General features: G+C 42.3%; 3 protein-coding genes across 5 annotated transcripts in view; 2 read left to right on the top strand and 1 right to left on the bottom strand.

Annotated features, from left to right (window-relative positions):
* Positions 1–639: 639 nt before the first annotated feature.
* Positions 640–19,647, top strand: PHF10 (PHD finger protein 10). Of its 3 annotated transcripts, none has more exons than XM_082669392.1 (12): positions 640–811; positions 3,718–3,824; positions 6,300–6,430; positions 7,051–7,134; positions 8,025–8,158; positions 8,249–8,398; positions 9,006–9,115; positions 11,144–11,297; positions 13,168–13,323; positions 17,813–17,921; positions 18,187–18,375; positions 19,469–19,647. In XM_082669392.1, exons 1-12 carry the CDS (start codon positions 725–727, stop codon positions 19,552–19,554), a joined length of 1,497 nt encoding a protein of 498 aa, XP_082525518.1. In that variant the 5' UTR covers positions 640–724; the 3' UTR covers positions 19,555–19,647. The 3 variants fall into 3 exon arrangements, with proteins under 3 accessions (XP_082525518.1, XP_082525519.1, XP_082525520.1); XM_082669393.1 differs by having other exon boundaries at positions 660–811; positions 7,057–7,134; XM_082669394.1 differs by having other exon boundaries at positions 660–811; positions 18,187–18,261.
* A 571-nt stretch (positions 19,648–20,218) lies between these two features.
* On the bottom strand, positions 20,219–21,425 carry LOC309831697 (UPF0669 protein C6orf120 homolog). The gene is made up of 2 exons (XM_082669003.1): positions 21,327–21,425; positions 20,219–21,071 (listed from the first exon to the last, which is right to left on the bottom strand). Exon 2 carries the CDS (start codon positions 21,025–21,027, stop codon positions 20,473–20,475), a length of 555 nt encoding a protein of 184 aa, XP_082525129.1. The 5' UTR covers positions 21,028–21,071; positions 21,327–21,425; the 3' UTR covers positions 20,219–20,472.
* Positions 21,426–21,559: 134 nt separating this feature from the next.
* WDR27 (WD repeat domain 27) overlaps positions 21,560–23,100 on the top strand; it is a gene marked incomplete at its 3' end in the record, with an annotated part of 52,903 nt that continues 51,362 nt past the window's right edge. Inside the window, 1 exon segment of the mRNA XM_082668726.1 lies at positions 21,560–21,672.

Genomic DNA, 23,100 nt, shown 5'->3' with positions numbered 1-23,100 from the left:
AGAAAGGAGGAGGAGGGGGAGGGGAGGGGAGGGAGGGGAGGGAGGGGAGGGAAGCCCCGGGAGGGAGGGGGTGGGGACAGGGTCGCGGACACCTGGGAGGGAGGGGCGGGGAGGGACCCTCGGGATGGAGGAGGAGGGGGAGGGGCGGGGAGCCCCGGGCGGGGCGAGGTGGGAGGAGAGGGCTGACGTGTGAGGGGCTGGGCCGGGGGCGGCGGGCAGGGGGCGGCGGCGAGCGCGCCCAGGGTGGCGGGCCGGGGCGGGGCTGGGGGCCGAGGGGAGCGGCGGGAGGTGGGGCCGCGGAGCGCGCCGGGCTGCGGCGGCCGGTAGGCGGGGTAGCGGCGGGCTAGGGCCGCGCGGTGCCGAGGGCAGCGGCCGGGGGGCGGCGGCGGCGGCAGCGGGCGCGGCGGGCGGCGGCGGCGGCGGCCGAGGCAGCAGAGGGCCCAGCGGGCGCGCACGGCGGCGGGCTCGGCGGGCGGCGTCCTCGGCGGCGGCGGCGGCGGCGGGCGGCGCGCTGGCGGCGGCCATGGCGGTGGCGGCGGCGCTGGCGGGCCGCGGGGCGCGTGGAGGCAGGGGCCGGCCCCCGGGCGGCGGGCGGGCGGAGGGGGCGGGGCCCGGGCGGCGGGCGGCCCGCGCTGCGGCGGCGGCGGCGGCGGCGGCGGCAGCAGCGGCGGCCGGGACGAGGCGGCGGAGGCGGCGGAGGCGGCGGCGCGGGGCGCTCGGGCTGATGGCGGCGGCGGGCGGCCCCGGGGCTGCGCTGTCCCCGCGGCCGTGCGACAGCGACCCGGCCACCCCCGGAGCGCAGTCCCCGAAGGTGAGGAGCGGCGGACCGGCGGCGGCGCCTCGGGCCCGGGGGCCTGGGGGCGGCCTCGGGCCGGGGGCGGGGGTGGCGGCCGTGAGGAGGCCGTGAGGGGGCGGCGGGGACCCGGCGTCGGGCTGGCCCGTCCGGCCCACCGAGCCCTGGCACAGTCGCGGAGCCCCGCGCGGTCCGGGGGCGAGTCGGCCTCGGTCCGAAGTCTTTTTGGCGGTTTCTGCGCCGAAGGAGCTTCTGAGCACGTCCCCCGGGGACTTTCTGCTCCGCGTAGAAATAAAACTTTCCTCAGAAACGGAGAGAGTTTTCTTCACGTTAGTCTGGGATGCTGTATTTTTAAAAGCTCCTTCATTTGAGGAGTATCTTTCTGAAATATTTGAGCTCTTCCTAAAAAACAGAAATGTGTTCCAGTGGAAAAACAAGCCAGCCAGTTAATGAACTTGGTTTGACAACAAATAACCGTTCTGTTATTTTCAGGCCGACTTTTTTGTTTTCAAGTTTTGTAGTTTGCACTGTTTTAAGGAAGTAAAACAGACTTAGTGTTTTAAAGTCCGAGAGGAGTGGAGAGGAATCGACATGAGCGGTAGGATGTCGTGCATTAAAACATTTTGTTTTCAAAGTTAGTTTACTAGTTTGTGACAGAAGGTTCCAATGGAGCGATGAGTTGTACAACCCCAGTGTTTCAGTTGTAAGTGAAAAGTTGGAATTGCAACGTGATGGGAACCGGAACCCCGAGGACCCTTGTCTTCGCTGATCCGGGGTCAGCGTTGGCATAGGGACGATTCTTCGGTCCTATGGCGAGGCAGCCCCTGCCAGGAGCCCCTCCTGTGCGGTCCTCTGTGCACGAGGGCCCTCAGGTGCCCCGACCGGTGACAGCGGTGGGTCTCCACGCAGCTGTGCTCGCAGAACCTGAAGCCTGGCCTGCGTGTGGCGGGGCCCCCCGAGTCCAGGCCCAGCTGCAGGAGCGTGTCTGAAGCAAGTGTGGGACCCCCAGAAACGGGTTTAATCCCAAGGTGGGAGCCGCCTGTGACTCTGAAATGCAGATAGCTGATATCGGAGATTTCGGCAGCCTTAAAGCTTAGGACTTCTGGGTCAATATCGAGGTTGCAAGCGAAGTTCTTTCAACTTAATTGTATTCCATCATAATATTAGGAGGTATATATTGCTGTTCACCTTATGTAATAGCACATTTGCCTAGAATTTATAATAGTAAATTCAAACACTACTTGTGAAATTGTGGTTTCAGCTTTTCTGAGGACTTAGCATTTTTAACTTTTTGTCTCTTTTTGAGTGTCTAAATTTTTTAGCCAAGGGAAATGTGCTTCAATGGATATTAAAATCCTTAAAGTGCTCAGAAGCAAGTAAAATATAAATGATACTCGAATGCTTATTGAATATGAAATGTTTCACTTGGGAGAATTACTGTTATGTGTAAGTTTTTGGAGAATGGATTTAGACTGTTCTCCATCTCCTACCTGGTTGCTTTTCTTTATAGGAGTATGCAGAGCTCTTCAATTGAATGCTTATTTTGTAAGAACTGAAGAGGAGAATATTCCCCGTTTTTTGCTATTTGGTAAAGAATCTGAGTAAATTCCTAACAGGTGGAGTTTTTTTTTTTTTTTTTTTGCGGTACGCGGGCCTCTCACTGTTGTGGCCTCTCCCGTTGCGGAGCACAGGCTCCGGACGCGCAGGCTCAGCAGCCATGGCTCACGGGCCCTGCCGCTCTGCGGCATGTGGGATCCTCCCGGACCGGGGCACGAACCCGCGTCCCCTGCATCGGCAGGCGGACTCTCAACCACTGCGCTGCCAGGGAAGCCCAGGTGGAGCCTTTTAACACTTTATAATCATATCATCATAATCATATTAACTGACTTTTACTGGGCACTTAATTGTTCGCTTGGCCTTGCTCTAAGGGCTTCCCATGTATTAACTCATTTAATCTCTACATTAGCCAAGTATTGGAAGCAGTATTAGGGTCCCAGTTTTACAGATAAGGAGCTGATCACAGAGGATAACCACTCAGCCCGTGAAGGGCAGTGCCCAGTAAGATTCCAGGCAGTCCAGCTTTGGCATGCTTGACCAACATACTTACTACCTCTGTATTCTTAGAACCGTGGTATTTAACAAAATTGTATTGTCTTAGGAAGCTACATTACCTTGATTTTATTTTTTAATCTTTTTTTTAAAGTCTTAACTAATATGCGATTAAATTAATTTCCCGACACTTGATAACATCATTCATTGCCTTAATGAAACGGTCTAACTTAACAGCTCTTCATATTGTCACGTAGTGGAAGATGTTGCTTAAAATTTTTTTTAAGCCTCTCCTTTTTGGGAGGTAGTGTGTGGTGTTATATAGATTGATGACTCTTATTAGGGTATATTTTTGCTAAATTTTTGCAATGTAAGAAAAAAAATTGACAGGATTGATCGTCTGTTTTCAGTCCTTTTGTGTCCCCTTTTCACAGGGATATAAGTACCTAAAGTAGCCAGTTAGAATAGTCCAATAAACCAGCTATAAGTTGAGTTAAACACTACATGATCCGTACATTTTTATCCTAGCTAGGGCAGGAGGATTTGCTTTAATTTCAGAGTATTGCAGCAATTTTATGTGTTTCTCTAAAGCAGGAGGCATTTTAACCTCTTGGTAAGAAAGCAAAAGTAGATTTAGACTTACAAGTTTATTGAAAATTTTCTTACTTTGATTTGTATTGAAGATTAGTTTTTAGTTTTTCCCAGATCTTGCCCATTCCAGATTCTTGTCCCTCATTAATTATAGTAGGACGTTAACATTTGTATAGTCCTTAGAAAGCCTTTAAGTTGAGCCTTCTAGCAAGTCTGGGAGGATACATAATTAATCTTTCCTTATTTATTTGTCTTGTTATCTTTTGAATCTTTTAAATGTTTAGGATGATAATGAAGATAATTCAAATGATGGGACCCAACCATCCAAAAGGAGGCGAATGGGCTCAGGAGATAGCTCTAGGAGCTGTGACACTTCCAGTCAGGATCTTGGGTACTGTCATTTTATTGCTTAATAATGTTTTTTGTGGTACGTGTCTTTTCTCTGCATTAGCTCCCTGCTCCCCATCCCCCAGCCCTGGCAAAGGCAATTATTAAAGATTGTAGAATGTTTTTAATTGTGTTTTACAACGTGACAGCAAAGTTGCTTTTTGCTACTTAGTGCAATTTAAAAAAAAATTTTTTTATTGTGGTAAAATACACTTAAATTCACCATTTTAACTATTTTTAAGTGCATAATTCAGTGGCATAAATTACATTCACAGTGTTGTGTAACCATCACCACCATCCATTTCCAAAACTTTTACATAATAAAATTCCCATTTCGCGTATCCCCAGCCCCTGGCGGCCACCATTCTACTTTCTGTCATTATGAATTTGCCTATTCTAGTTACCTCATGTAAATAGAATCATACAGTGTTTGTCTTTTTGTGTCTGGCTTAATTTGGTTAGCATAATTTCTTCAAAGTTCATTCATGTTGTAGCTTGTGCTAGAATTTCCTTCCTCTTTAAGGCTGAATTATACTCCATTGCTATAAATATACTCTATCTTATGTTCATCTCTTTATCTGGTGATGGACACTGGGTTGTTTCCACATTTTGGCTGGTGTGGATAATGCTGCCTTGAACATTGGTGTATAAATATATTTGTTCAGACTTCTTTGGGTATATACCTAGGAATGGAACAGGTGGGTCACATGGCAATTCTATGTCTAACTTTTTGAGGAGCTGCCAAACTGTTTTCCACGGTGGATGCACCATTTCATATTCCCACCAGCAATGTACAAAGTTTCTGACTTCTTCACATCCTTACCAGCTTGTTGTATTTCCTTTTTTTTTTTTTTTTTTGATAACAGCCATTCTAAAAGGTGTGAAGTGGAATCTTGATGTGATTTTGATTTGAATTTCCATAATGACCAGTCAAATTGAGCGTCTTTTCATGTGCCATTTGTATATCTTTGGAGAAATGTCTGTCCAAGTTTTCTGCCCATTTTTAAATTGTTTTTTTGTTGTTGTTGTTTAGACATTCTTATCAGATGTATGATTCGCAGATATTTTCTCCCATTCTGTGGGTTGACTTTTCACTCTGTTGATAGTGTCTTGATACACAGAATCTTTAATTTTGCTCAAGTCCAAATTATTTACTCTTTCTTTTGTTGCTCATGCTATGAATCCACTGCTCAGATTTAGCAGTGGATTCATATCTAGAATCCATTGCTAAATCTGAGATCATGAAGATTTACCCCTATGTTTTCTTCAAGAGTTTTCTAGTTTTAGTTCTTACATTTAGGTCGTCCATCCATTTTTTAATTAATTTTTCTGTGTGATATGAGGTAAAGGTTCAATTTCATACTTTTGCATTTGGTTGTCCAAATTCCTAGCACCACTTTTGAGAAAACTGTTCTTTTGCCTGTTACTTTTAATTGGATAGATGCATAACATGGTGTTATATTCTGCCTGTATTATCCACTGATGAAATTCAGAGGTTGCATTGGTCCAGGTCCAGACATCTGTAGTCTTTACTGTTCAGGATTGGGGATTGATCTGCAGTGCACTGGGTATGTGGAGTCTATGTGCTTTATAGTTCAGTTTATTGAGAAATGGGTTTTTAGAGTTCTGCTTTCTCTGCTGTTTGTGACTCACTGAACAGAAGATGGGAAACAGAAGTTGATTACTTTATCCTTTGGGTGCATGAAATAGTGGCTATGGGTGCTAACCCATGAGAAAGAATTGAGAACTGGTATCACTACCCCGATTTGCAAAAGCTAAAAAACGTTGCCTTTGTTCCTGACAGTTGTGAGACTTTGTTCTTTGTGATATGTGGAAAATGTTAATGTCCAGTGTACTTTTTTTAAAAAAACATTTATTTATTTTTGGCTGCGTTGGGGCTTTGTTGCTGTGCGTGGGCTTTCTCTAGTTGCAGTGAGTGGGGACTACTCTTTGTTGCGGTGCACGGGCTTCTCATTGCGGTGGCTTCTCTTGTTGCAGAGCATGGACTCTAGGCATGCGGGCTTCAGTAGTTGCAGCATGTGGGCTCAGTAGTTATGGCTCGTGGGCTCTAGAGCACAGGCTCAGTAGTTGTGGCTCATGGGCTTAGTTGTTCCACGGCATGTGGGAAGAGATCTTCCCAGGCTAGGGATCGAACCCGTGTCCCCTGCATTGGCAGGCGGATTCTTATCCACTGTGCCACCAGGGAAGTCCTCCAGTGTACTTTTTTGCTTTGGTATTCCAGATGGTTGTTTCTTTTATCTCTACCTCTTTTGTAATTTCATTGATGCACATGAAATCATAAGAACTTCTTTGTATTACAAAATCATAGAAGACTGAGAATTTAAATAATTAAAATAGTTTTTCCAAATCCTTAAAACATATTCTCAAAAATGTTTAAAAATGAATATCCTTTAAAACAAAAATGATTAAAGTGTTATAAAAGCTACATTTAAGGCATAATGTATATTTCTGTGCTTAGCTTTAGCTACTATCCAGCAGAAAATTTGATAGAGTACAAATGGCCGCCTGATGAAACAGGAGAATACTATATGCTTCAGGAACAAGTCAGTGAATATTTGGGTGTGACCTCCTTTAAACGGAAATATCCAGGTATTAAGTTTTAGTTTATATAACAGATTAAATCTAGCTTTTAACTAATAGTAATTCTTGTCGATAGGTTGTCAAGTGCTGAATACTTGAGTACGGATTGTTTATAACGTGTTTTATGTTCGTCTGCTGGCTGATTTTTATTTGCAGCTTTCATTCGTTCAGCATCTCTCTTATGTCTTGTAAACTGACTTACAAGCAAAATGAGGAAGATGAATTTCCTGGAAAAACTTCAGGGAGAAATCATTTTGTAGCCACATGAATGAACTGAGGGCTTTGTTTCTTGACTGTTGCTTCTTGGCCTTAGGGATGGAGGTAGCCACATCAGCTATATCTAAACTTGGAGAGGCTGTGTTTCATCAGCTAGTTTAATACAGTTATTTGTCTTACCTTCTGGCTTTGGATTACTCTGTTTTCAGTTTTATTTTAACTTTCATTTTTTTAATTTGTAAGCTTTTTTGTGTAGTCTTTTAATAATATTTGGAATATGTAACAGGGAATACTTTTTTAAATCCATGAAGATTTTAACTTTAAACATTTTTTAAAGGTTTTTAAGCTTTTAAAAGTTTTACAAATGCAAAAGACTATTTTTGATAGTCTTTTATTCTTTTTTTTTTTTGGAGATTTAGAGCGACGAGATTTGTCTCATAAGGAGAAACTGTACCTGAGAGAGCTGAATGTCATTACAGAAACACAGTGCACTCTAGGTAATGAACATTAATTAGGCGATACCGGATGAGTATTTATTCTCTTTCCCAAAATATTTTACAGAATTAATAAATAGATTGAATTATTTAAATGCTAAGCTGTTAACTTCATTTTTGATTATTGTTAAAATACAAAAGAGAATGATGTTTTATAACTATCATTTTCTAATAACTTTAACAGAAGTGTCAAAGTGTGTGTATGTTTTGTGTGCAAAATTTGTACAGTACTTTTTAAAAGTATTGGTCCTTGTCTCTTAAAAGGCAAATTTTGCTCAATTTTTAGTTATGTATAGTTATCTATCTCCCTGCTTTATTTGTAATTTTCCCTTCATAAATATATTAAGGCAACTTTTTAATATAAAACCATGGGAGTTCATCTCAGCAGTTGGTATAATCTGATACCATGAGTTTCAGAAATTGCCTGTGTGACTTATGTGTGTGTGCTGATGCTTTTGGTGAAATTTGAATTGACTCTATAATATTTCTAGTATATCGAATTTGAAGACTAAGAACTGAAGTATATTGAAAAAGTCTTTTTCTCCTCTAGTGTCCCATGTTGATTGCCAGTGGTTAGTGTGTGTCATTATTTAGCAATTGTTTCTAGTAAAGGGATATATGTTTATATATAGTATGTAGAATCTTAAAAAAGTTTTGGTTGAAAAATTGATTTATTTGCCTTTGCAACTTTGGTAATCTATTTCTTTTTAATTGTTTGACTTTGTATTATGAGTATTATTTTTTATTATTTTTGAATGTATTAAACTATTTTGCTTTGACTATTGGAAAACTTCTTAAATGTAGAGTAGTTTGAAGGAAAAGCAAATTTTGAAAAGTGGTATGTTCACTTAGCCTTGAAAAAGCTTCCTTACCTTTTCTTTGGTCTGAAACAGGCTTAACAGCATTGCGCAGTGATGAAGTAATTGATTTAATGATAAAAGAATATCCAGCCAAACATGCTGAATATTCTGTCATTCTTCAAGAAAAAGAGCGCCAACGAATTACAGATCACTATAAAGAATATTCTGTAAGTATCTAGGTGACCACCGTGTTGGTTTGGGGGAATGACGTTTTATAAAGTTAGATGTGACTTCCAACTGTAATATTTTTATTTCAGCAAATGCAACAGCAGAATACTCAGAAAGTTGAAGCCAGCAAAGTGCCTGAGTACATTAAGAAAGCTGCCAAAAAAGCAGCTGAATTTAACAGCAACTTAAACCGGGAACGTATGGAAGAAAGAAGAGCTTATTTTGACTTACAGACACATGTAGGATCTCTTACATTTATTAATCCCTGAACCTCGCTAATTGCTTCTTACTGTAGGCTACTGAACACCTTTACCGTAATGTTTTGTACCAGCAGTATGTCCTTTTCTTCCCCAGAACCGAAGCTGTCGTTTTTAATGTGCCTGATACTGTTTGCTTCACTTCTCTGCGTGTGTGTGATATGTCTCTTGCTTTTTGGTTGGCATGCTACTGAAGGAGTCTAGTAGCTGCGTAGCATCCTGTGTGTCCCAGGGGTAGGTGTAAGAGACTTCCATAGTAGTTCACGTACTTCTCACCCTTACCACAGGAGGTTAAAACTTACTATTTCCGTTTCATAGATGAGGACGTTGAGCCCCAGAGGTTTTATAAGTAGCCCTTAAGTGGTGAGCAGACACACTGCCTTTCCTCAGAAATGATGGCCACGGTAAACAGCCAGACGAACTCACTAGAACTAGGAATACCAACCCCCTTAGGTCATAGCTCCTAATGTCTCTTATATTTTTAGCTTTTGGGGGGAGAAATACTGTAGAGAGCAAGAGGGAGCTGTTTTCCTAAAGCCTTGATTCTTCGCATGGAGTCGGGTGTGTCTTTCTCTTTGTGTTAAACCAGGTTATCCAGGTGCCTCAAGGGAAGTACAAAGTGTTGCCGACAGAGAGAACCAAGGTCAGTTCTTACCCGGTGGCCCTCATCCCTGGACAGTTCCAGGAATATTACAAAAGGTACTTAGTGGCTTTTTTTTTTTTTTTACCATTAACATCAGTGTTGGTGAGGGACTTCAAAGCCTTGTGTTTGTCTTCTAGAAGTTTTTAGCTCTATAAGCATCACCATAAGATGTATAAGATTTGTATCAGTCTTTTCTATCTTCTATGGTTCTGTGGTGAAGAATGCTCTTTACAGAACTTGAACATCTGCTGACAAAGCCTGGGGTGCCATCTCACTGCCCACCTGCTTGTGTTTCTGTGGACAGGTGCCAGGGGTTCTCCAGACCTCCATCCTTAAAGTATGGTCCATGGCCCAGCATTGCTGGTGTCATGTGGAAGCTTATTGGAAATGCAGACTCTCAAGCACGCCCCCGACCTTCTGCCTGGGCGTCTGCATTTTCACAGATGTAGAGGGCGTGAAGGAAGGCACAGAGTGGCTGTGGGGAGGCATGGCCACCTGGGAGCTTCTGCTACCCTGGCCTGCCACTGCTTCCGTTCCTGTAGCAAGAACGCTGCTTGTCTCTCCTTTCCAACCTGGATATAACTGAAAACAGGGCCCACAGCGTCACTTGTGTCAAAATCTCAGCTTTTACTTCATAAAAAACCTTATGCTTTCTAGGATAGCGAATATTCTTTAGACAGTAGTATTTAAAATAGACTATACGTGCTTCCATGGTGGTGCAGTGCTTAAGAATCCGCCTGCCAATGCAGGGGACACGGGTTCGAGCCCTGGTCCGGGGAGATCCCACATGCCGTGGAGCAGCTAAGCCCATGTGCCACAACTACTAAGCCTGCACTCTAGAGCCCAAGAACCACAACTGCTGAGACCGCGTGCTACAACTACTGAAGCCCACGTGCCTAGAGCCCATGCTCCACAACAACAGAAGCCACAGCAATGAGAAGCCCGCGCACCTCAACGAAGAGTAGCCCCCCGTTCGCCACAACCTAGAGATAGCCCATGCGCAGCAACAAAGACCCGACACAGCCAAAATAAATAAATAAATAAATAAAATTTAAAAAAATAGACTATACAATCACACTATTTGAAAGTCAAACTTAAATCATGGGTCAGCAAATTTTCATTTTCTCACTTTGGGCAAAGCACATTATTGAGTGATAGGCCTGTGTCCCAACCCCTGTGCTTTTTGGTGTGACGTCTTAGGTGAGCAGGATGCTGATCCAGTGTCCTCTCCCTACTGAGGTTCCGAGATCATAGCCGCCACAGGATGGTGCGATCCTGTGGGGATGGCTCGGACGTCATCCGCGGGCCGTGTGCTGATTGACCTGGGGAAGGGGTTGCCGATCCCTAGTTTCAGATAAAAGAGATGATTACATTTGTTAGAATACATGTTTCACAAATTGGTTTAAAATAATTTGTTGCTGGAAATTTTGTTTCTTAAATGGTATCTTGTACCGTGCACCGCCGTGACTTACCTGTGTTAATTTATTTGATGCTCACGTTCACTCTGTGAGGTGGACTTGTTACCATACCTGCTTTACAGGTGAAGCAGCAGCAGTGCACAGGCAGTGAGGACTCAGGAAAGTGGGAGGATGGAGGTGCTCAGGCAGAATTCTGTATTGCCACAGTTTCATCCTTGTCTGCTGACATTTTTTGCGGGGGGAGGGTGTTGAGGGTAAAGGAGAGAGACATAATCTTTTGATAACAAGAATCAAATACACATTTTATACTCTTAGACTGGTGAAAAAATGTTTAGGCTTTTTTTTATTCCTTGCCCCTATTTGAGTACCAAAATGAAAAAAGTATTTATTGCCTCTAATCATTTTTCAAAAGTATTTGTGGTTAATATTAAGGCTATTATCGTAGTTCAAAATTAGTCCATATATATTTAACAATAAAGGAAAACTGGGGACTTCCCTGGTAGTCCAGTGGTTAAGACTCCGAGCTCCCACTGCAGGGGGCACGGGCACGGGCACGGGATGGAACCAGTTCTCTCCCTGGTTGGGGAACTAAGATCCTGCAAGCCGTGTGGCACAGCCAAAAAAAAAAAAAAAACGAAAACTGAAAATCCTCTCTCTGAACTGTAGGTACTCGCCAGATGAACTGCGGTATTTGCCATTAAACACAGCGCTTTATGAGCCCCCCCTGGATCCTGAGCTCCCTGCTCTCGATAGCGATGGTGATTCAGATGATGCCGAAGATGGTCGAGGTGATGAGAAACGGAAAAATAAAGGCACTTCGGTGAGAACGTTTATCTTCAGTAGGAGGTGTCTCCTTTTCCTTTGAACTTTTGCTGGTAGCTTTCCTGGAGTGTTAAATTGAACTTGTATCACTACCCTCTTTTTGAAAAAGGACAGTTGCATATAAGTTCCAAAAGCTTCCATCAGGAAAAGTTATTGATTGTGTGTGTTGATACGGACTATCTGTGTGTGGCCTTTGCTAAGTTTTATCCTTAAAGTTACCCCTGTTTGGTTTTCACGAGCAGGTTAGGTGGGGTACTAGACATTGGTTTACAGTCTGATGCTTAACCATCTTGGGTTAGGGGGAGCACATTAACTTGTGTTCCTGTTGCTTAATTAATAGTCTTCGGCCTCTTCCAGGATAATGTTAAGGTTACCAGCATGTTGTGCTGTTAGTTAGGTTTTCCTGCATGACTTTTTTTTTTTGTAGCAAAATGCAATTGCAGGACAGTTGGGAAGTTGATGTGCTCTGTGGAACTGAAGGAGAAGAAAGAAAACAGTAGTCAGGGGTTTGATTTTTATTTAGCATGGCATATTAAGCAGCTGGCCGTTTTATATCTTTCTAGCCGACCTGAACGTGGGGTTGTGTTAGCATTAATGGGCACTACACTTTGTCACTAACAGCTTCTAAAACATATTTACTGATACATGTCGCATTAAAGTAAGATGCTCTTCAGATACTAAAGTGACGACACTGCTTTTCTTCCGTCACGTTGGTACAGGGGTGCTGTGTTGTGACGAGGGTGTGATGAAGTTGACACTCTCCTACACTGCTAGTGGGAGTGTTGGTTAATACAGCTTTCTGGGAAAGTGTTTTCACAGTCTGTACCAAGATTTTTAACTTCCATGGAATTTGACTTGGCAAATACACTAATAGAATTTATCCAAAGAACCTGATCAGATGGTAACAAAATTTAAAATCCAATGAAAAAATGTCCATTGGAGTGTTATTTTCTATAGCAGAAATTAGAACTATCATGTCCACAGTGGGTTATATATTACATTTACATGGTAGAAATGCAGTTCCAAGAATATTTAATGATGTGATGAAATGCACATAACACTTAAAAATAGTAAAACGCAGCTTCGTGTTTGTGTTTTAAAAAATGAGGGCACACATGTAGGTAGGATGTGTGTGTGTTAGTGTGTGAATCTGGGTATTTGTACAAACACGTAACTAGAAAAGAGATACATCACGTTCCCAGGCGTTGTCTCAGGATATTTACCAGGGTGGTTATGGATAACCTGGTCTTTTATAATTTTCATAATTTATATGAATGTAACATTTTTATTCTAATTAGAAAATTTTAAATGAAAAAATGAAGAATTAAGTGATTATTGAACTCCTAAACTTTGAACATGTACAATATGTCTGATACTGTTGTAAATACTTGACGATATTGGCCCTCTGCCTAGTTTAACATTAGGAAGTTACAGGTGTGGGCTTGAAGAACTTCTTTAATAACCTTTATTACTCAGTAAAAATACCCACACTTGGTTAAAGTAGTTTCTTTTTTAAAGAATATTTTTGTGTGAAACAAATATGCTCCCTTGTGACATGGTAAACTGGTGTTGAAGCTGTGTCGTGTAATAATAGCTGAAGTAGATAATTCTGTTACTGTTGACTTAGGTCAGAAAACAAAGTCGATTAAGGTACTTGCCGATATAAATGGAACTAGCTATAATGTAAGATGGATAAATGATTCTTACCATGACTTCTTTCAGTCTCACACTGGAAAATGTTTTCGTAGATGAGAATTATCTTTTTATTTTTGAATTGATGGAACTTTAAAACTTTTCTTGGATATATTCTGTAGTTTTCAAATCTGCATGAGTTCCAAGGAACCTCTGTTTGTGCCTTTGGCTTGCAGGACAGCTCCTCTGGCAACGTGTCTGAGGGGGAAGGCCTTCCTGAAGGCCAGGAGGAGCCTCTGCAGGGAAGACAGAGGTCCAGGGACAAGGCTGCTCCTCCACGAAAAGATGCTTCCAAACGTTCTGTACTGTCCAAGTCAGTTCCTGGGTACAAGGTAGAAGAAAAAAGCCCCTGACTCAGCTTCCTTCCTGACCAGCCTCTCTCCCTGAAATATTTTAACTTTGAATTTCAAAGTCGTGGAGCTCCTGCCTGCTGCACTTCACTAGCTGTTCTTCTGTGGTGTGTGCCCTCTGTCGGCCTCCCTTCCTTTTTGCTTTATCTTCTTGGTGGCTTTTCTATCACTGTGGCTATGGTTCAGCTTCTGTTTTCTGTATATGTACAATTGTTCTTTTAAATAATAACCAGGCAAGTATGGGTTTTTAAGGAGTGGTCTAATAGGCAGAACTTGATACTTGTTCCCTCAGACTAAAAAGCATCATGGTCTGACGCTGAAAGTGCCCTGGTGCTGGTGAAGCTGGGCCCGCTGAGCCGTGCAGTGGGGAGGGAGCCCCTGGCCAGGCTGCATTCTGCAGTGCCTTTCACTAAGAGCCATCTGGGTTCAGTCTAGGAACTCTTGGGTCCACTCACTGGCCACGTTGAGCTAACCCTCTGGTGGAAAACAGTAAAACTGGTCTACATTGTGGTGGCTTTCAGCCTAACCTTGGCAGGTAGCCTGTGCAGTTCTGTGACAAGGATTTACACATTATCTAGCAGGTGCTTTGGCTTAGATGCACTTGTTAACTTTTTGATCCGGTTATTCTCAGAGTCAGGTAGCATGCTGTCAGCAATAGGTTTATTTTGATCATTTCCTCCTTCCGTCTGCCCCTTCCCCTTCAGAGGGTCGGGTGAGAGATGAGTAGCCTTATTCATGTATGGGATTTAAGAGGATCATAAAAGGAGTAGAATTAGCTGCAAGTTTTATGTTTTGAGTGGTAACAGTAAAATACCCAGTTTTCAGTCTGGCATGTATCAGTATGCTTGTTATGTGGTTATGAAGGTGTTTTGAAGGAGCATTTTAGAGTAAGTTGATCAGAAAGTTTTGCTGAGCGGAGTTGCTGAACACTTGTGTATGTCAGGTCAGGGTTGTGGTGTATAATCCAGAAGCACGGGTTCAAGTGGGTGCTGGCCAGTGTCCCTTCAGCCTAAGCAGAGCCCTGCTAACAGTCCATTGCCTTTCTTTTCCTGAAGTAAAAAAACAACTTCACAAATTAGCATATTCCATATTTAATTAGAAAATGCCTAATCAGAAAATGTCATCAGCTTTCAAGTATATATTTTTTCAGCCCAGCTTCATTCAGCAAGGACGGCTGCACTAGGCTGCAGCCATGTGATTTTTGTTCTTGTTTTACATACATAATCTAATTGTTTTAAACTAAAGATTTAAATTAATGCTTAATAATTGAAAGCAAATGAACTCCAGAGATTAAATTTTGGAAAGTTAGCCTGCTGTGTTTGCTAAACAGTGTGCTTCTGGTCCTGGAAGAGCTTGGAATGGGAGTTGCAGCTCAAAGCACACTGTCAGTGTTACATAGACCTTTCCGAAAGTAAGCCTGGATTAATCATGGGTTAAAAAAGAAAAAATACTGAAACAGATGTTTAGAGGCTGAAAATGAAGAACTATTCAATGCTATCATTGATTTAAGGTAGAAGAAATGAATTGATTAACCTAAATTGGTAGTACTCAAGGGAGTCGATACGCAGAATGCCCATTTTATAATCTGTGAATATTTTTAGTACCTAAAAATGTTTGTTATTTCAAAGTTTGGAACAACCAGTATCTAGACAATACATTAATGTGAACATGTTTATTAAAAGCTACCCTCTCTATGAAAAGTATTAATAAGCCAAGATGTGCCTAAATATTAGGGTACTTTAAGCTGAAGGTCATATATATAAATATGTTTTAAAATATGGGAGTTAAGAAAAATTATAATGTATTTGATGTCTTGCTTAATAAGATTCACTAGTGCTTGCCCTTAATCTTGTAGGACAGTATTGTTTAGGTTACATTAACCTGAAATTGCAGCATAATTATTAGGATTCAGGCCTATGTTAAAAGTATATAATTAAAATCTATACTATATTAATGCTAACATGAAAGTCTCACTATCTTTGGTTGTTTTTCAAGCAGGAAAATAAGTGTATTGTGAGCCTTTTATTTGAGATGCTGAGAACTCTTAGGGAGATTATTTTTTTCTTGTCAGTAGTGAAATTTTGATGTTCTGCTGTTACGAAGTAGGGCTGTCTCCATCAGACATGTATGGAGGGTTCCGTTCATTAACCTTCAGAGAGTTCCATACACTGTTCCCTTCCTCCACACCACTGCAAAGCCCGAGAGACGAGCTTCCCAATCAGCGATTGGTACCCGACGTGTACAGTCCTCGATGTGAGCAGTGTGGCTTCTGAGAGAGCTCGAGAGTGCTTGAGTGAACAAAGTATTTTTTTATATTGAGCTGTGGCATCATCATAGAAAATGCTGCAAAGCTCTGTCTCTCTCTCTGTCTCTCTCCCTCTCCCTCTTTTCATCAAGATGAAGACTATTGGGTAAGAAAAATTTTAAGTGGTTTAACAAAACATTATGATTTTAAGCTTAGAAGTAAACCTAGAATTTTCTTGGTATCCCTTTTATCATAGGTGTTCAATGTATATTTTAATGATTGTAGAACTTGAACTGCTCTAGAATGTGAATGACTAGCTTTGTGTTTTATTCCTTTTGATTTTTTGTAAAGGATCTCCTATGAGGAGTTCTTGATTTAGATTTCAATACTGTGTGGTTACTTCCTTGACTTTACTGAAAAATATTAAAGTACTTAGTATGCCAGTATCTAACTTGAACTATAAGTATTAAATAGGTGTATCTTTTACATTTAGTGCAGGTACCATAACCAAAAGATATCTCTTTTTTTGGTGGATTGAGAGGTAGCTTTCTGCTGTATATTATGGCGGTTACAGATTTGGTCATAACCGAACCAGAATTTGGATCATAGAAGTGCACTTCCTAGCTATTTTTTATTTAGGTATGAGAAAACACAATGAGAACCTTTTATGCTTAGAATGTAGCAGTAACAACAGAGGGTAACTACACTGCAAGACTTAAGAGGTTTGAGCATGTGACACTATCCTTTTGTTGGGGAGCAGGGTATAAAGATATACAGGAGATGTAGAATAGTCAACAGTAAAGTTTTATATGTATGTTTTAACTTCCATGATATTTATTATTTTGTAGAGACATTTGTGATTGTTTAGAGTTATTGTTTTTATAATATTTATGTATAAGGTTGACTTTTTTTAAATAAATAAGCCAAAAATTATTTTTGAATGCCTCTGTCATCTTTTGTAGAGAAAGATAATTAAAAAAATAAAAAAAACCCTAAAGAATTAAGAACAAATTAGGCTGTGCAGGTTTTGAAGGTGGCAGTGAGACATTTCAAAGCTGGAATAATACAGTATGCAAAGTTGGAATTTTGTTTAGGCTCCTCTTTTGTTCAGTAACTTAGGAAAGGGAAACATAAGATGCATTTGGCTGGGTTGTATTAAACAGAAATACAATATTTCTACTTAAAATGCCTTTTCTCCCAGTTTTTATATAAATGAATGAATGAATGAGTGAATGAGTGAGTGAACATGCCCCCGGCCCCCATTTCCTACCTGGCCCCGGCTTGCTCTCCTTTCCTACCACTGCCCCATGTTCATGTGGAGCCAGTGAATATCATGTTACCACGGTCAAGGCTGTGATCTTCCAATGTCCCCTTCCCCTCCCAATTTCAGGTGTAGTGAACCTTCTTCTTTGTTCTTTTCCATGTGTTGCCAAGTGTTTTCTTAAAGCCCAGATGCCTTCATTGGATAGTGCCTGTTTTTAATCTGAAAAATGAATGGTACTTAAAACATAGGGTGTCTGCATACTTTTAAGTGATAATTTCATATTTTGCCTGTCTGAGAACTACTTTTCTCTTTCATGTTTTGTATGTCATAGTGAATGCTTTTTCTCTTAAATATAGGCTCTTTTATTAATGTATTAGATATGCAAAGGGAATAATGACACAACTCGGATTCCGACAAACCTTTTTTGCGCACGATTGTATGCTGAGACATCTTGCAATTAAAAATGTTAAAACACTGATTTTGTAACTTAGATTTTACAGATCTAGTTTTGCAACTTTGGAGAATATCAGGTTTTTTAAACAAAATGAGCATATAAGCTGCTTACAATGGAGTCTTCTCTTTGGGAACAAGCCTAAAACTTCCGTGTAATGGTCACTCAGTACTTGGATTTTTCTCTTTCAGTTAATACTGCAGTTTGACAATGTATTAGTCTTCCCTTCCAGTTCATTATACAGATCTTACTGGGCATGTAGGGAGTGTAGAATGCTATATCTAATCCTAACATGAGATCATGCCATTGACAAAATTTAAAAATGAAATCTAAGGCTTTAGTCGGTAGGCTGTTGTATGTTGAAGGCAGATTCATGTCAGGTTATGTCCTTCAAGAAGGTCCTCATTAGCAAGTTAACCAGAGTAAAGATAAGGCAATACAGTGATAATTCCTTTTGAACCCATAGTAAGTTCTTCTGGCATGAATTTATAGCCCTCTTCTACCCTTCCAGCCAAAGGTCATTCCAAATGCTCTATGTGGAATTTGTCTGAAGGGTAAGGAGTCCAACAAGAAAGGGAAGGCTGAATCACTTATACACTGCTCCCAGTGTGATAACAGTGGTAAGTACTGACATGGCTTCACATTTTAACCACCCTATTTGTTGCTTCGAAAACTAGGATTCTTAGTTGTCAGCTAGACCTGAACCAAAGAGTCATCAAATATATAAAGTCCATGTATTTTTTTCGACTTTGTGTGTTTTCATTCCTCTTTGGCAGTTAAACATTGTAGCCATTCTTGAGACGTCCAAGCAAACTAGCATTTTATTATGCCATATTAAGTTACAAATTCTTGTGTGAAATACAACTAATACTGGTTTTGGTTTAGGCCATCCTTCTTGCCTGGATATGACCATGGAGCTTGTTTCTATGATTAAGACCTACCCATGGCAGTGTATGGAGTGTAAGACTTGCATTATATGTGGACAACCCCACCATGAAGAAGAAATGATGTTCTGTGATGTGTGTGACAGAGGTTATCATACTTTTTGTGTGGGCCTTGGTGCTATTCCATCAGGTAAAGATTAAAAAAGAAGGAATGTTATCTTTGAGTGAAGGGACTCTTCCAGCATTTTTTTTTTTTTTTTTTTTGAGGCTGCATAAACACCATAATCACCTGAAGGGCCTGGAGATCCTTTTATTCACAAGAAGTGACCAAAGCTGTGGTCATGTCCACCTGTTTTTCATCCTTAGACAAGCTGACTAAAGGACAAGTGAGATATCAGACTGCCTATAAGTTTTGGAAGTAGAGCTCAGTGTATATAGATTGAGCCAGTGTTCTACTGAAATAGCTAAAGGAGTAGCATCAATTTGTTTCAAAGCCTTGATTTTATAAGTCATTTAGAAACTTAACAAAATGACTGCTATGCCTTTATACATATTAAACCAGATTTTTGTAAATTGAGGCAGCATAACAATTCCAGGTAACTTCAGAATGAACACAGAATCAAAGAATAAATTACAGTAATCGGACTAAAACATTACACACATAATTGTGTAACTTTAGAACTTATTTGCATGGGTGACACTGTCTCATACTTTATAAAATATATGCCTAGGTTTCCTGGGACTTGTTGAGATGCAAGCAACTTAATTATTCAGAGTTGTTCAGTGATTGAGATCAAGTATGTTGTAGAGCTCATCACAATGCCGTCAGATACTTGACACACTTTACAGTGCTGTGTGACTGCAGCACACCAGCACTTGAGAGGATGCCAGGAGCGCACAGCTGCCGCTGAGCAGCACAGGCTGAAACTAAGCGAAAGTCAGTAACAGGTTTTATATTGGGATTTGTATGCTTGAACTCTTAGAGTATGATAGTGTTTGAATTTCAGAAAGGATTTTAACTGTTTAAAGGTCCCTGCCATTTAGTTCCTCCCATGACCCCTTCCCTCCCCCCGTGCATTTCACAGGGCATTGATGACACTGATTACCTTAAGGGAAGTTTGCATTTTTCTCCTTAAATTAAGGAACTCGTTAGTGCCCGTCCCACCAGAAATCCAGTGAGGATTATCAGTAGCCGTTGCTAAAGAAGGAGAGCTAACTGGGTTTAAAATTCAGTCCTAAGAAGTTAAATTCCATCCTGTATTAACTAACAATTTTTCTCCTAGGTCGCTGGATTTGTGCCTGTTGTCAGCAAGCCCCCCCAACACCCAGGAAGGTGGGCAGAAGGGGGAAGAACAGCAAAGAGGGATAGGTTTTGACCCCAATACTGTAACGTGCATTTAAATGAAGTATTTGGTGCCAGTTTACAACATTCTCATTTTTATGCCAATAAAAGATTTCTGAAACTGTGTGCTTAAAATCTGCAAGTTCATTCATTTTGTTATAAGCTACTCTTACCCTTGAAACCAATTTCAGGCAGAAGAATAGTTCCATCTTCCAAAAGGGCTTTATCTTAGTACTCTGTCTCTTTCCAGAAATTCAGTGGTAATATCATGCAGCTTAATTTGAAATACTTTATTACTCCGTTAGCCTAAAAGTTACTATTATTTTCATGAAATTTTCCTAATCTATAGCCTTTCTTGTCTACCATGGGTAGGTAGCATAGCAAAGTTATTTAATAACGGAAGACTTTTAATAGGAGCCCAAGATGATAAAATTACAAATGACCTGATGAGATTTGGTGCAGCTGGGTTTGGAACCGTCTTTAACTGGGACCTGCCTACCAGGAAATGCCGTTTGGACAGGAGGTGCTGTCCCTGCTTGGGGTGTAGGCATGGGACTTTAGTCCATGCTCAGGCAAGTGTGGAGAAATCATTACATTTCAGACTTGCTTTTAGTTAACTCTTCAACGCTGACACTTTGTAACTTCATAAGTCACTGCAATCATGTTTAGTCACCTGACAAACTAATCAAAATGGGGTTTAAACATTTTATTATGCACATTCCTTTTACAGGAATTTTGATGTTTAGAGAGAAAATAAATATCGTGCTTGATGCTGTTCATACTTCTGGGGTGACTGAGGTAACAAAACTGTATGGCTTTATTTTTCCATCCCCCATCTAGGAAAGGTAACCAGAATTCCAACCAGGTACAAGTAGCTAGGTTCACAGCGAACTGCACTCAGCTTCACAGATTAAGGGTATTATACTCCACAGTATGTTCAAAGAATCAGAAAAGAATTTCAAGTACCAATTTCAAAATACTAATTAATATCGTCCAAAGAACAGATTCCTCTTCTTGAGATGCATCTTCTGGAGCATAAGCCTGCTTCCGACTCGTATCTGTACCGTCTGAATAAGCAGTCTCACCGAAGGGGTGCTGTTCGATCGTTGTATCATAATACACTTTCATTTCAAATTCACTCTCGTGGTGAGATGGATGTCCATAAATCCCTATTCCCACGGGGCGCTGGAAGTGCGCTGGTATGAAAACCACGTCCTGGCCACAAGTGACAGACTGTAACTCGTAGTCATCAAAGCTCGGATGCAGGGTGCTATCGGATACATACAGGTCCGCATCACCTTTCAAGCTCTGCATCTTAAGAACTATCTTTCCCTCATGATTTAACCTCAAATAGCTGTAATTCCCAGCTCCTATCTGACCCTGAACAACGTGGAGAAGGATCCATTCTTCTGGAACTTCCTCCTCGTCAGAGGCGTTCAACGAGGAGACAGCCTGAGATGCCAGAAGCAGCAGCAGAGCGCTCTTCCACGGAGCTGCCATGACTGGGGCGCCTAGTGCGGTGCCTTCCTCATCTGTGACTTGTCCTGCGGACACACGACAGCGGAAGGACACGCTGAGCGCGTCCGGAGCCGCAGACTGCGGGCGGGTCCCGGCCACCTCGGCGGCCCGCCCCGCCCCCGGCCCGGGGAGGGGACCCGCAGGGAGGAGGACGCGCACGAAGGCGGGGCGGGAGGGGCAGAGGAGGGGAGTGGGCCGGGGACCCACCGGGCGCGGGGTCGGGCGGAGGGTCCGCCGGGGTGGGCGCGGGCGGCAGGTCCGGTATCCGCCCCTGGACTCACCTCCACTCCCCGCAGGCGCCGCGCCGGGAGCATGAGGACCGGGCGGCCGAGCCGGAGGAGCCGGAAGTGAGGCGCGCCCGGAAATAAGGCGTCCGGAGGTGGCACGGCGCCCGGAAGTGAGGAAAGCCGGTAGTTGGCCGGCGCCCGGAAGTGAGGCAAAGCCCGGAAATGGGGTAGGGCGTAGACTCCGGGTTCTCGCGAGAATGGCGAGGTGGTGAGGGCGCCGAGCTGCGGGGGCTCGTAACCAGGGCGACGGGGGCGGGGCGCTAGCCCTACGCCGCAGGGTGCTCACCTGGCTTGCGCGTCCACTTGGTGAGTTCAGCGTCAGGTCCCAGAGGGTCCCCAGGTAAGAAACAGGTGCGCCCGAGGGACCGTTGTCCGGGCGCCTGTTACCTGTTCTCTCTTTCTCTTAACTGTGTTACTTCTCGAAATGCTCCTAAGAGAGGCTTCAGACTGAAGTTGTATTTATATTCAGCATTTATTTTGTTAATTTGGAATATGGTGTTAATGGACGCCTGTTGGCCATTGGAAAAGATTCTCCCAAGAAAGATTATGTGCATTTTAGTATCACACTTTCGTGTTGATTCCAATTCCTGTGTTTCATTTTAGAACTTAATGAATCACTTTTGTGGAAACAGGTGGAGTGTAAATATTAAAAACAGGCAGTGACCCTTGTGCTCCTTTCTACAGAACCTGAACTCTGCTAAGTAGCTACAAGATGTGGGTTGGTCATGTTGCTAAGGAGATTGTCATGTGTTGGGTGGAAGAATATGTCTGTTGCCGCATTGAATAGTTACATTTGCTGTCACCTTTGGGCATGTAAAAGAGACATGACAGACTTAAGGCTGATTATTTTGGGGGGGTTGATTTGCCTGAAGTTAGGAGAAATTGTATCCAGGTGGGTAGTTACTGGTTTGGGTTGATGATGAGATGGCACTAGTGGACCTCAACACTTCCTCCTGCAAGAAGTATCTGGTTACATGTGACACCCGCTGAACCGGGGCTGTTCCAAGTTTAACATTTTCCTGTCAAGAAAGCATATCAGACTGGAATACAAGGGAGTGTGTAGGTTATAGAGATACATCTGGATCTGTTTTAAATCATTGGAAAAGATTGACTTTAAAACTTTAGCATCATTACTGCTATTGGTAGTCAATGATTTGTGCTTGCCTAACAAGTCATGGTGGTGTGGACTGAAAAAAAAAGCACAACCTAAAAGCTGAGAGTTATGTTTTATTCGGTGGACATTCTGAGGACTTCAAGCTCAGGAGACAAGACTCTCAGATAGCTCTGAGGGACGGCTGCGAAGAGGCAAGGGGGAAGCCAGGATACGTAGGAACTTTTGTAACAAAGACCAGGTAGTTGGAACATCAAAAGATTACTGTTAATTAGAGAAAACCAGATATCTCAAGTTAAGGAATTTAGTGCTTTTCTATGTATGGGAAGGTGCAAGAGTCTGGGCTCACTGAAATCATTCCTTTGATATGCACTTCAGCTATCTGGGGCCAGTATCCTGTGTTTTCTCATCCTGAGTCCCCTCAGGGTGCACCGTTGGGATGCTGTAATGTGACGGTTTGATGGCTGCAACATCCTGTGTTTACTGATATGGCAGACAGCTTTCTTCATTCACATGGCTTAGAAGTACAAAATTCGTGTTTCAAGAACCACAGGTTTGTGAAATCAGGCTTTACTCAGCCTGACCAACAGAAAGAGTGTATCAGTTTTATTTTTAATTAAAGCAGCTAAATATAAAGAGTAGTAATACCTTTTAAAG

Source organism: Grampus griseus (assembly GCF_964374135.1).
Source record: "Grampus griseus genome assembly, chromosome: 13".
Classification (NCBI taxonomy): Eukaryota; Metazoa; Chordata; class Mammalia; order Artiodactyla; family Delphinidae; genus Grampus; species Grampus griseus.
The sequence above is the reverse complement of the archived record's forward strand: the minus strand, read 5'-3'. Positions and strand labels throughout refer to the sequence as shown.